This window comes from Plodia interpunctella, chromosome 6 (assembly GCF_027563975.2).
Source record: "Plodia interpunctella isolate USDA-ARS_2022_Savannah chromosome 6, ilPloInte3.2, whole genome shotgun sequence".
Taxonomy (NCBI): Eukaryota; Metazoa; Arthropoda; class Insecta; order Lepidoptera; family Pyralidae; genus Plodia; species Plodia interpunctella.
The window spans coordinates 704,312-718,954 of NC_071299.1; the positions used below are offsets into that span (position 1 = coordinate 704,312).

The 14,643-nt window shown below is 34.7% G+C and overlaps 1 protein-coding gene across 2 annotated transcripts in view; it reads right to left on the reverse strand.

Annotated features, from left to right (window-relative positions):
• vn (vein) overlaps positions 1-12,618 on the reverse strand; it is a 65,112-nt gene extending 52,494 nt beyond the window's left edge. The window contains exon 1 of one of the 2 annotated variants that reach the window (XM_053746966.2): positions 12,113-12,618. In XM_053746966.2, the coding sequence (XP_053602941.1) occupies positions 12,113-12,527 (415 nt within the window). In that variant the 5' untranslated portion in view covers positions 12,528-12,618. The remainder of the gene's footprint in view (positions 1-12,112) is intronic. The other variant, XM_053746965.2, reaches the window with a different exon arrangement.
• Positions 12,619-14,643: the final 2,025 nt, after the last annotated feature.

A 14,643-nucleotide genomic window follows, 5' to 3' on the forward strand; every position in this document is an offset into this window, starting at 1 on the left:
TCAAGTTATACTTGAAAGGCATACCTATAAGGAGATAGGTAATAATTGAAAAATATTTTTTTATCTAAACATCAAACTATGACTTATTTTATTATTAGACTCACTCATACATGTTTTTAATATTATTATTAGTTTGATTTAACTACTTCACCTAGAAGGGAAATATAAATATAGAAATAGTCGTTGATATTTATCGTATCATGATACCCATTACATTTTACACAAAGGATTACTTTGTAACTGTCATCACTGCACTGTTTAGGAACTAGAAAAGGACCGGCGAAGATGTGGAGTAAAAGCATTATCTGAGCGATTTTAACAACGTTTTTTTAACTAGCTGCCGCTAGATATAATGATAAATCAAATCGCCCCGAACCTCCTTTATAACAAGGAATATCGAAAAGAAAAAGTTCGATATTTGAAGTACGAAAATTTATTTAAATAAAAAAAGATTATATATTCGCTCTAGTCTAATTTCTTTTAAAGCTACGAGTAAGCATGCATGACTTTTGCTTCTTGACGATGACAAATATACAGTTACGGAGTATATAGCTCAACAAATCATTATTGAGTCGATGTAATCGTAAAGAAGCGACGTTATCTTTTGCATTCATACGATCCGTTGAATTTACGGAAAATATAATCAGCAACAGATCACGGAAACACGGTGCCGTTAATATCTTATCACTTGTACCACACGACATTGCGAGGTCGATACATATTAGGCTGAGACTATGTGACGCGGGTAGCGATGAGCCGAGGTCAACTACGAGCAGATGCCGCTCCCCATCAAGATCCTGTTATTATAGTCGCAGGGAGTGACCAACTACTAAACAAAACTATTATAGACAGTCAGAAAGAATAAGTTGTTAAGCTTGACTTGTTTGAAGCTGGAACATGAACACATGGTTTAATATACTTAATAATGCATTACTAGTGAGATTTATCAAATACTACCTCCATTTAATCATTAGATAAACGAGGCAAATGAATATGGAATGGCCACACGTTAGAAAAACTGAATCACTTTAGAAAATTCAACAGTAGATAAGGATATACCTATTTCAAGAAGACGTTCAAACTAATAGAGGTCATCAAATTCAAAAATTTAAAGCATACAGCAAATACCGAACCCAAATATGACAAGATTCATACGAGAAGTTCTCGTATAAATCTTGTCATATTTGGGTTTATTATAAAAATGCTTTTGTATACTTGTTCTTGTGCATAAGTTAAAGAGAGCGATTCATATTATGGTAGTTTACCTCTACTACGATGCTATCGGTAGTGACCAGTAGTAATTTCTTGCCCTTTAAGGGCCTTAAGCTCGGTACGGCTAGGATATGCAAGGAATCTTTCTAGCGTCATCTAGGACCTTTGTTAGTTCTACTTATATAATTTTAATAGACTAGGTAGTACAACTTGTAGTACAACTTATTATAGACTCTGTGTAATTGTGGTCAATGCAGTTGGAACTTGGAAAGAAGATATTAAAATAGTACATGAACTTTAAAATGGTATATAGAAAGATTGTAATAGTAAGTTTGATGGAAAAACATTGTAAGGACTGAACTTTAGCTGACGATTCATAACTAGCGAATGAAATAGAGGAGGTATAGGAAAATTATTCTATAAACATTGCCAAATATGAATCAATGCCTGTAATAATCAACAATGTAGTTACTTCGATTCACCAAGATCATGGCTGTATAAATATTCATTCTACATGCGTAGGTGCCTAGGATGTTTTTGTATTAGGATTAGAAATCACACGAGTATACGACGTAATAAGAATGTACATTATGTATGAGGCGTTTTGGTGTCTTTCAATTGTTTTTCGATTAACTTATGAAATACTTCGATAACTGATGTGGTTCTTTCACTGCTTTTATAATTATAAGGTAAAGAAGCATAAAGTCAAAATTTTCAAAGAAGCATCAAATCAAAATTTTGAGTGAGTTCCTAATGATATATTGGCACTTATCTATTATTAATAATACAGACAGCGCGTTTATAAGAGCTGCTAATAGTAGCACAACAAAATGTAATGGCTCTTGACAAATCCCATCGGTGCTCCGCATTCGGCCGGGTCATAATCGTTATCAGCTAATATGGAAGCGGCCACTTTTTACTTGCGCCTGCGCCACACATACTTCGCTCGGCCGCGGGCCCGTTATGCACTGGGAGATGCTCAAACAGAGCGAGTTTAATGTAGTTAAGTATGCAGCCGTAAGAGAACAAATCTTAGGCCTCAGAGGTTTAGGCAGAACTCAGGACATGTTAACGTGTTCTTCCGCCCTAGAATATACGTTATAAAGCTTTTTGAGAGAGATAGAGAGAGAGAGAGAGACAAAAAAGAAAAGTATTTTATGTAGTTACGTTTACGTTTACGTTTAATATACGTTTTTTATGTAAGTGTTGAATAATATTTCGATATGTTGTGATCATTTTGAATTGGCTTTATAATTCAATCTTTAATATTCTTCATTCTCTCTTTTTAATCTTTCTTTTTTCAATTCTTCTTATTCAATCTTTACTAAATTTTGTATTTTAATTGAGATTTTTCTTACAATTAACCAATGTTCTATCGCCATTTATAGAAACTATTTTATTTTGTTAAAAACCAAATTCATTTATAGAGTAAGTAAAAATTAGTCTATTAGAATCTCGAGTAGGGAAAACGCCCAGTTAATTGAATCAATGTGAACAAAACGTGTCCATCATAAGACATTGCCCGTGTCATTGCTTTTGGACCTTATTTGTGTGATTAAGATCATGTAGGTAATAGATTAAGATATAATTAGGCTTTATTGTGATTCAAATGAAATAGAAGCTAATATTCTTTTTTGTATCGTATTTAGGTTTCTGGATGATATTTTCTTCTTGGGTGATACGTAATTTTATCATTCACGAGGCGATTTGGATTTTAAATCCTAAAATACCCAGACACCTTCATGGTTCATTACTTTGATGATAATAATAATTAGCTCATTTAAATACTTTTTGCAGATAAGTTCACACTTGTGTTTATTTATTTTACAGGAGATGTAAATCCATCAACCATGTACAATTTTAAAAGATTTGTCGAGGTATTTACAGATCTTTGGAAACTTAGATTTGTCTATGGGCAGAAATATTACAAAAAATGTATATTTTAGAATACTAGGTAATCAGTGTCGTTTTATTTTTAAGATTGCAATAATTTAGCGCAATAAATAATCATAATATTGAAACTAGAATGTGTCTAGTATAAAACATCGCCCAATCCATAGCGTGTTCTTTTTCTTGATTGTCCAAAGGAAGCGCTTTGCTGAGTGATATGCGACACATGACGGCCGTCCAGAACCAGAAGGACATAAACTACAACTCCAGGGACATTGCAAAACAAACTTTAACAGGTAAACAACAAGGTCGAGAGTCCGTTTGCCGATGCATCGCGGCCGCACCGGCTCAGAACTCCTAAAATAATATTTCGGTTCGAACCACTTCGTTACGTAACCGCTGTTATAATTATAGTCAAGATAAAGATTTTTGGTTTGGATTCTTAGGGATCTTTGGACGTTCAAGCCCCCTAAATTATGACCAAGAAGACTAATCCATCTCTAAGCATTTGCCCACCTAGTGACTTCGAGTTTCAGATGAAGACACAATTTGGATCCGAGGAATAATTAGGTATGCACATTGGTTAACCTTGCATGTCCATCAGGAACTATAATCGTTTTTAACAAAGTCAAGATTCATTAGATACTCTGTACGTTCAAGTATGTAGTTAAACATCACGTAATAATATATTTAGTGCGGTTAAATACAATGCAGATACAGATACGTAGAATGAGAACAAACTCCAGATTTTAAATACGATAGAAGAATATTACTAAGCTTGCCTTAAATATAAATTAAAGATTCGAACATTCAGCAGAATGGCCAAAAAATAATTTTTATATTTAAAATCTGAGTTTGTTTTCAATTTGACTTAAGAATTTTGAAGTGCGCAATTATATTTTGAAGTTTGGGTCCACATGGAAGAAAATAAATTAATGTAAAGAAAGTACTCTTTTTCATCTGCAGACATTTTGAAAATTTCCAAAAAGGTCATATATACTCTGGTTGCCAATAAAATTAAGGCTTATGATACGATCAATGCTAAACATAATGTGACATTAATTTTCAAATGGTTAGAAAAACCATCGGCCGTATTAGGAGTGGCGCCATGACGATTTGATCTGTCCGTCTGTTGGTGCGTGCCTTGTTTATATTACTAGTAATACCTATACGTTTGGTTGGTTTTTACGGATAATTTTTGGGAACTCCGATCTTTTTGAAGACAGATGTTTTTGTATTATGATTTACTTTCTCATATTTATTATAATGCAATAGTTTGTTGCATTTGCGCGTAGTTCAATATTGCAAGTCTTAGGTTAAGGAAGTATTGAAAATTAAGCTTGCCAGGGTACCATGTCAATATAAACCGTCATTTTTGTAAATTTTATCATCACTTTGATAAAACATTTTATTTAATAAGCAATGTATGGTGACCCATATATTGGTTTTTAAATAAATTCTATGTTTTTTTGTGAACTAAGATACTTCAAACAAAAATGATTCGTTAAATTCTCCACATTTTATGCCTGGAATTAACATACTAACCAAAATGTGATGGGATAAGTCCGCAATTGCTAGTGCTTTTTCTGTTTCTAGTATCTTTGTATTTTCTTATGCAATATAGTTGTTTTGAATTTAAAAAGTTATCGGTATTACTATTGTGACCATTCCCCAATAGTTGGCGCTTTCTACATACAAACACAAATACGTTGCGCTTTCTTTACCCGACATTTTCTCTGGTTCGGTCGCGCCCCGCAATTAATTCTAAATGTCATATGAATTCGGCTTTAATTTAGGGCCGGTGTCTGTCATGAGCGTTGAGCGATTTCAGGATCTTATCGCGAATGAAAATCAGCGAAGTAATATAAAGAACTGGGTTACTGCGAAGCTCTATTTCTGCTTGATATTTTTAAGTTGAAAATATTAGCCATAGTACCTACCTATTGGTGCAAAAACATGTTTAAAGAGTAATTGGCCGGCAGAATCGATTTTTTTACTTTGTCAAACAAGGCGGTTTTTTTTTTTCAAATTTAAATTTGAAGGTACAACTTCCGAGATTTAAATATATTTGTTTGTTGTTTTGTCAAGAAATAAATATTTTTACATATACCTTGTTAATTTTTCTAACTGCACATTTGCACATATACATAATAAGTCTATGACTTTTGCTATTTATTTAACAGTTTATGTACACAGAGATACAAGAAAGAGAAAATTAGTAAATTGGAAAGTAAATACAAAAGTGCTGCTTATTTCAAGTAAAAATATTTCATACAGACCCGTCTCTTTTTCTTTATTTCAATTTGTTTTTTATCATCAAAAGTTTATATGTTGCACCACACGGCATGTGCCCTCGACATTTATGGTGAATTTTGCCGAAACTCGTGCGCAGCCAGTTGCGTAATGTGACCATTTGCATTAATTATGCTTTGGGGGAATAGACAGATAATTATGAAGAAAGGACCACCGGGGTGGACTTTTCAATAGATTATCATGTTATGTCACTTACGGGGAAATTGGCTTGTCAATTCAAAATATATACGCGTTTTTCACTTTGTAAGAAATGAACATGTTAAAAAAGATATCGATTTATTTGTGAGATATATATATATCTGGGGGCACGGCAGTGCTGCCCCAAGTCGAGCAATAAAAGCGGCACGGACGTGTGTATATATTCGTGATATTAAGATATTAGTAATAAAGTCGACTGTTAAAAATTGCCATGTACTGTTAAGTGTATAATTTTTGTAATCGTGTGCAAAAAACTTTTATATAAATACAAAAAAATACTACAGGGTTACAAGCATTAATAATCTTCTTCTTGTAGATTTGAAATTGCATTTAGCGATAGTGTTTAGTATGAGATATTTTCTAAATAAAACTTCACTAATTAGGTTAGTTTTTACGCTGACTGCGGGCTTTACGGCGTCACAGACCCGCAACCAAGAACACGTGGAGATGAGCGTGAGGAATACTTATATAACAACAGAGCATTTTAATATAAACTTTAGTTAATAAATATTCAATACACATGATAATTTGATGTCTTTAAAACAAACGGAACATCTTTATCAGGTTGTTAAATGAAATTGCACATTAGGTCCAGTGGTATATAATAAAGCAATCGATCATTTCTACCGTTGGCCGTGGGTGGGCGTTTGCTCCAATGGTCGACAGCCCTACCGCACTCGAGAAGCAGAGACATAAACGTGAAATTACAGAAGAATCACGTAATACAGGACATAAAATGTCACGTGAACAGGAAATATTATGCAGCCAGCATGAAAATCATTTGCAGGAAAGTAACAGGGATAACGATACGACGAGAGATAGATTGTAATATTATGATGTCACAGCTGAATCTTTAAAATTTGAGCGGTTGTACTATATATATATACATGTTGAGAGTACTGTGATAGAATTTAATACTGTGAATTGCAAGAGCCGTAGTTTCTATAATTTGTGACGTAAATATACTGTGGGAATGTCGCTGTCATTTGTAAAGGAACTGGTGGTTAAGCCTCAAGGGGATGGGTGACCGATGGCACTCTAAGAGTAACACAGTAATTGTCTATTTATTTTTTGAGTTTATCGCGTTCATATAGCCAGCTTAACGCGACCCGGACTTCTTTTTATGACATGTCAGGATAAATAGTTCAAACACTAACAAAAAGATCGCCATGAAATATTTGCATCAAGTCAGCTAAGGTGAAACCAATGATAAAATAAAATTTATAAATTTCGCAACACCAAGACGTGTCTCAACATGTATCTTCGAAGGTGGCTTCAAGATTGCCACTGTTTTTCCTGTTAATTGATGTCATTAGACGAGTCTCCGCTTGCGATGACCTAGTAAGTAGTAGGCAATGTGATCTAAATGGCCAAGCTATGTGGCTACGAAACTGACATCTTTATAGATTGAATCTTAATCCTAACTAATATTATAAATGCTAAAGTAAGTAGTATTTTCTTACAATTTATAGTCTTCTTTGTTCATGTTATACTCCTGACTAGCCTGCTACTGTATACACGTCCTCTCAACCTATCGCCGGTTGACTGTAAGAGATCCCTACATGGGATAAGTCCGCCGTTGTACAATGTATCTTTCTTGTATTAATTTTGATTAATGTGCTTATTTTCGTGCAATAAAGTTATTACAAACAAACAAACAAGTAAGTTTGTTTGTTACTTTCTTCTCGCTTTAGCTGCACTCTACATACGTGTAGTTTAAAACACGGAGAAGGACATAGGGTACCTTTTACCTAATCCCGGAAAAATAACTGTTCCCGTGGAAGAACTACGCGAGCGTAACCGCGAGCAAAAGCTAGTATTGCTCATAATGTAGTTTGTTGGTAAAGACAAGTGATTTATAAACATAACGAAAACAATTAAATCGAAATGTGAAAATCGAATTCCTAATTTATAAGTGTAAATAAAACATAGGCAAAGAATTATACAGTCTCAGTACTTGATATAAATTTAAAGAGTGTGTATAATATAATTTAATTAAGGAATAATAAATATGAAGTAAGTATATATTTTTTTTCATCTCTCATTCGCAGGATTTGACGTCAATAAGTGATGTTTTGACGTCAATAAGTGATGTAGATCATCCTAAATTGAATAAAGAATTTTAAATTTGAATTTGAGGAAATAGGACTTATCAGGGACAGCATCAAAAAGATGGGAGTGTCGAATTAAATGACAAGCGAAACATTAAAATGAATTAACATTTAATTAATTTAACATTAATCACATGCGATTGCATGTGAATTATAAGTGAATGGAGAAGGTAACTCAAAATTAAGAAAGTTAACTGTAAATTAATATCTAAATTGCATAGTAATCAAAATTAAAAAAAAAAATACTTCGTAGTTGCTGGCATCCTCTCAATAAAAATAACTTTTCTTTCAAATAAAAAAAACTAGATCAAAATCGGTTCACTCGGACACGTTAAATATATACCTAACTCCTCTGCTTCTGTAGACGGGGGTTGAACACGATAAAATCATACTTATGATAAGAATAACTTCAAATCGTGTGCAAATAACCAAATCCACACAGTCTAGTCGTCGCGCCGTCTAATTGGGAACCACATAAATACCTAGACGACGTTATGTGACAGTAAAAATTCCACAATTCGGATATATTGGTCTGCCCGACGGTTCCCACATCTCACTACTTTACTATCGTCTGGATGCAAAAAACGTATCTATATTTAATCTTTTGCGTTATTAAAAATATTATTAGAATCACGTACTTTGCTTCGAAAGGCACGTTATGATGTTGATCATGGCTATATTTGTAGTTGTTGAAACCCACCAATCCCCACTGGGCTCTCGTGTGATCTCATGGCCCATGCTCCATAGGAAAGAATGACCAGCGTCTCAGCGATGGGGACATTAAAATGACTGATGATAATGTACAAGTAACTGCAGGTTAAGATTATTTTCAACACACTTGCTAGAAACATTACAGCACTGGTGTTTCATTGTTACACTTGTAGACTTTAGTTTTGTTGATAGTAACACGCGTGCATTGATAATTACACGTACTTTATTACAGCGCTCTATTTTACCTCGCGCTATAATCCCGTATTGTTTTTATTGATCGACATTTGCTCACTATACTTAAATAAACCTGGAACAGAGGTAATTTTTATTGTACATCTATTACTATTTAATTATTTGTAGTGTTGTTACAAAAAGATATTTTTACGTTGTCTAAATGTAAAAAAAACTATCCATATTTAATAGTTAGTCTACGTTATTTAAAAAAATCCAAGACACTAGATTAATAAGATAAGAATCATGTACATCCATTACTGCTAAATTAATTTCAGAATTTAAAGTTCACAGAGAATTAATAGTTTTTGTCGAGTTAGACAAACAAATATTAATTATAATTTACGAGCATTGCATGGGAAACAAAAATTAATACTAGATGTAATTGATGACATTGATCACGCCGAGGTGGTTTTAGTAACATTAAAAATTTAATTTAACATTTATGAGTAATACAAACTGGAAGATGTAAGACGTAACTACTTGCAATGCAAAGAAACAACGCTTAATTTGGATCTTGAAAACCAAAATAATTGATAGGACTGCGTCACTATGAATGAATTCATTTGTAAGTTCGTATAAATAACTTTTACTACTTTTAATTTAGCTAATGTTTTTTAGATTCGTGATCACATAAAATGTAATGCTAGGAAGAATTGCTTTGAAAAGTCATTCGATTCAAAAGTGTCGCGTGTTGATGCAGCTGCGTTGTTGTCAAATACGTTTAAGTGGCTTAGTAGTGACAGATAGCAACAATTAGCCGGCCAGGCAGTATTGGGTGGGTGCGGATGTTCGCATTAATTACGAGGTCGGGAGTAGCCCATTGTGATCGACCATCGGTGACAGGATTCGACGCATCGATCGATACACAATCACTCGCTTTATTACCTTCGCTACTTTTATGCCCTGCGTCTGTAATCTCATTCGAAAAATGTTTATCATCTTTTTGAGAATTCGGATTATGATTTCATATTGAAACGGAATCAATTTAGGGACATTTCAATCTCAATTTGATATTTAATTCAAAAAGTACAGCGTTAGAAGATTACAAATCGAATACACAAGAATAGATTTCGCAACGTAGGATACGTTTAACGAATATACAAAGTACTCGCATATTTTCAATAATAGCTTAATATTTTTAGTCCTGTGATTCACTATAAGCTCATTGACAGATGAATATGAGCGACGGCAACAAAAATGAGTGGGCTCTTATTGAATTATGTCAATTCTGCTGGATTTTTTCGTATACATTACAGAATTCTTTGGCAGTTTTCCCACAAAATCTTTAGCGTACATTAACTTTGCCAAATGCAATATTAATCACGTCATTTATTTTTTCGCGCGACATGATTTTGTCCAAAATTGCATATTATTATTTTTTTTTACACGATACTACAAGTTCAATTAATTTAATATAGCGAATCGTATATAATTTATCATTCAATCTTTCCTCCGATCGTAAAATTTATAATACTAACGTATGTTAATATTTTAATAGGACAGTAAAGTCATCGGAGCGTGGCGAAAATAATAGAGGATTGCCAGGGCGTAACGACACTGCTTGGGTTGCTATTAAAAAATTAAAAGATCACTTTAGTTTGTACTGATGAATATTCTTTACTAACACAGGAAGGTTAGCATGCAATTGCATCGTTTTCTTTTACTCAGGTCAATACCACAGACTATTAAATTGTATTTTGCAATTTCAACAAAAACTCAAATGTTATTTTCAATATTGTGAATTTATTTTATAGATACGACCACAGAGGAAAAGCATTTATACAAAATCGATAACAAAATTTAAGTTTCTGTAAATTGCAGAATACAATTCAGTATTTATGCCACAAAAGGCAGATAGAGCGCAAAGTTTGAGAGCGTACACCGAAATCGCCGAGACAGATTTACAATCAAATAATGAAAGCGAAACGAACATTAACAAAAGAAAAACGACGGATGATATCCAGAAAGATAAACATTTTGCTAACAACCAAGCGGGTAGTATAAACAGAGAGGCGAAGCGCCACACTTTCAAAGACTAGTGGCCGATACCAAAGTTAATAGTGCAATAAATAAAACTGAACCAAGATACAAAATAGACAATCAATGTCGGTTTGGGTCGCGGAAAAGTCGAAATTGATTAAACATACGCTTATTGGTCAGTTTTTAAATAGAAGAAAAAATCGTTAAATTGGATAAAATTTTTACCAATGTTGAAATTTTATCGTAGGATGAGAGTATGTCATTAATCATAGTTCTATGGTTTTAGTAATACATTTTTGGTATATAATATAGTTCTATTTCGTAATGAAGATTTTCCAAAAAAATTATTAAAATTTCATTGGAATCAAAATTATGGTTTAGAACGCCAAGTGTTTGGAATGTGATCATCAAGTTTTGGGACTAATTAATTCGGACTTCGTGAATAAAATTTGCACAGATCTTTTTGCTTAGAAAGTTGACCTTATTAATCTGGTAATTTCATGAATTATTTTTCAATTTCGTCGTTGATTGTCTGGCGTAGCTGAATTGGGATGACGTCATGACACGCTCCAGTTCAAACTTGTCGGTGCTTGTCAAACGTAGCGTTACGTCTTACGTTATCTTGAACTGTCGCATTGTTTTTTCACACTTGCTTCGTTATATCCGGTGCTGCTATTGATCGTTTCATTTGATTCATGTCAAAAATTTACATTAAATTCATAATTTCAATATCTCCTACTTTTCAAATTTCAAGATTAAAATTTGGAAGACTTATTTGATATATTGATATTATTATCTGAGCTATTGTATTTTGTGTCACAAAAGACAATTTCCATTAATTTTAAGATTCAATACAGAAGCATTTAATAATTATAACTTGTATCATGCGATCATTAATTGTAATGCATTAATAAATCTTCTAATTAACTTTTTTCGCTTCACTTATAAACTTTTCTATGAACCAAAATGAACTATATTTTCGACCCTTATTTACATTCCTACTCAAGACAGTTTAATTATAAAATATTTGGTTAAAGATTACGATCGCACAAAGCACAAATGATTAAAGACTTAAAGCTCCTGTTCCCTGATCAACCTGACCGTTTATGAAGGGTGCATAAATGAGATCCGCATTTATAACTGGCGCGAGCGCAGTGTTTTGCTGCTAACCACGATAGACCCGACCACTATTCACTCGTGAACCTAAAATGGACTCATAATAGCTACTTGTTTCTACGATACACCTGCTGCCGTTGCATATTTGTTAGCTTTAACTTTATTAGGATCTTAAAATCTATTTCTGTATTCACTAATGCTCTTTCTCTTTGTTTATTTTGATTATGTTACAAAGCATTGGCCACATGGAACTTATGGTTTTAGAATGTGAAATACCTCAATTCTTCCGCGATTCCATGTGGCCGCTGGATCGGGCGCCACCTACACGCTTATCACTAGACACTCACTGTAACCCTCCTTGTAGACGGCACGTATCCTCCTCAGCAGCTTGCCGGTCCTCTGCAGCGGCGGCCCGAGCGCCACGGCCGAATGTCCTCTCCTTTCCGCGAACACGATATAGTTCCTTCTATTAACCAAGGGCACTTCGAAACGTCCGGAGCACTCTAACGGATCCTGGGTCGGCAACTTGAGTCTGATCACTGCGTCCTCGTGAGGCCAGTGTCCCTGGCGGCGGAGGACGCGCCTGACTTTGACGGTGGCAGCGTCTCTGGCGATGGACTGGACGCGCGCCTCGAAGGCAGCCGGCGCGCGGTAGGCCCGCCAGGCGACGTCGGCCCGCTCGCAGTAGCGTCGCGGCGCGGTGGACGCAGCGGCTGACAGAAGCAGGAGCCAGCAAAACGCCGCGCGCCAGCTTGTCCTCATCGCGCCATCGCCGCAGCGTTCCCTCCCACGTCACGCGCTATGTGTCCCCGACCGCGGTCCGCGCGCGACTGCCGAGGCCCCACTAACTGAATCACTCGCTCCGCCCACACCGAAATAGTCTTGATACTCCGGTGAAGCACGCGTCTCTGATTTATCTCGTCCGATGATTAATTTGCGCTTGTTACTTGTAATTAGTGGGTAGATGTCGATTGCGGATTAGCACCTGATTAGGGGTATATTTACCGGCTATTTATAGTAGTAACAACAAACATCTCGGCTCGTTTTTGTAAAGTTTTGGTAATAGATTAGGCGTGCGTTCTATCACGGAGTTAGGCGGGAGCTTTGGAAAGCGAGTTTTCATCTAATGAGTTTCAAGCAAGTCGTAGGCGGCTACGGATCCGTAGCGCATAGTCGTAGCTTTGACCTCTCGTAGACACTTGTGTTTGATTTGGTCTTTTTGTTGGGTACTTACTATGTTTATAATTTTCTATTTCTTCAGTGTGTTTTAATTACATGCTGCGTAAATGTAAAAATTAGTTTCGATATCATTCACGTATTAAAAACTTTCTTGTAATATTCTGAATTACGTTGATGCTGGTGAAAAATAAGTACGATTAAATGCTCATTATGTATTTTGAAAAAATAAATCAAACACTTCTATAAAATATTTGTTAAATTATCGACAACGGAATGTTGCTGATTGAATGACCATATTCTTAACACAGTTTGATTTTGTGATTGTTTCGTGAGTTGGTGAGCTAAGAAATTGAAAGTGGCTTAGCCATATTATTTTGGACAGTGTTGACGACACATCACTTCCACTTACTGTTGATTTAGTTTTGTTGAATCAGTTGTTTTCTGAATAGACCTATATCCTCATTTTATTATGATTTTTGCGTCATTTTGCACATTTCATCTTAAGTTTTTGAGTTAAAATCTCTTTTTTTTTCAACCACAAGTGATGGTTGAATAAAAAATTGAGTTTACCAAACGAATAACTTTTATATTTAACTAACGGGTTCATTCGGGTAAAACCGTAATAAATAGGAGCCTATGTTACTACTGAAGGTTTTGTCTATCTCTTTGTCAAATATCATCAAAACGGGCCCAGTAGTTTACGGGATTATTAATTAAACAAAAAAAAAACAAAACAAAAATTAGTATGGATAAATCTTAGACAAAAATTGTATTTATATACTTCATCATTATCTCAATTTTCAGTCACAAGAAATCCATAGGTGAATATTTTTTATAATTCTAAGTAACCAAATAAGCACTTTGTTATAGATCTACCTATGGATTTCATGTGACTTAGATTTGGTTTCTTTTTCATACATTGCACACTACTATAAACATTATCTACATATTATTGTATGTTATAAAATACTTATTGTGTGTGTGTAATAAATTGCCAGTGTTTTAATACGAATCATTTTACAAACTGCATTGTCCGATGGACAATCACAAAACTAGTGTCGGAATAAACAAAGTGATATGATCTACGTCCGTATAGTCCAGTCGTTGAATAGTATTTCAGAGAAGTTCCAAAAAACTGTCATCGAGTTCCCAGGGCTCGAATGTCCGTCCTAACGGTGTCCAGCAATTTGCCTCACATCCGGCCAAAAAAATGGTATAAACAGCATCGTAATGGGCACACCGACTCAGGTAGGCCGCCATTGAAGCCGCATGAATGAACCAAAGGGTCTAAGGAAGAACTTTTTTTGACAAACTACCTTCGGTGTACGCACGTGCGTTTGTAGTATTGCTAGATTGTTGAATGAGTCATTCCATTTATAGTTGCAACTTTGAAGATTTGTGAGACCTTTCTTTCGATGTGAGAATGTACTCTTAATTTTAAAACACCTCATCAGAATCCGAAATTATGAGATTATTAGTATATTTAAAGTTTATTTACCAATGCGTTTTAAGTCGATTTTAATGACTACATTCTATCGACAAACTCGAATAGATGCGTATCAATGTACATTGCGTACTTTGTGTATGAGCATTAGATTGCCGCCAAGAAAAACCAGCAATGTAAGTTGAAATCCCCAAGTTCGGCGAACTGTTTGCCGATATTGTACAGCCGGCATAACGATAAATGGAATGCCAGGAA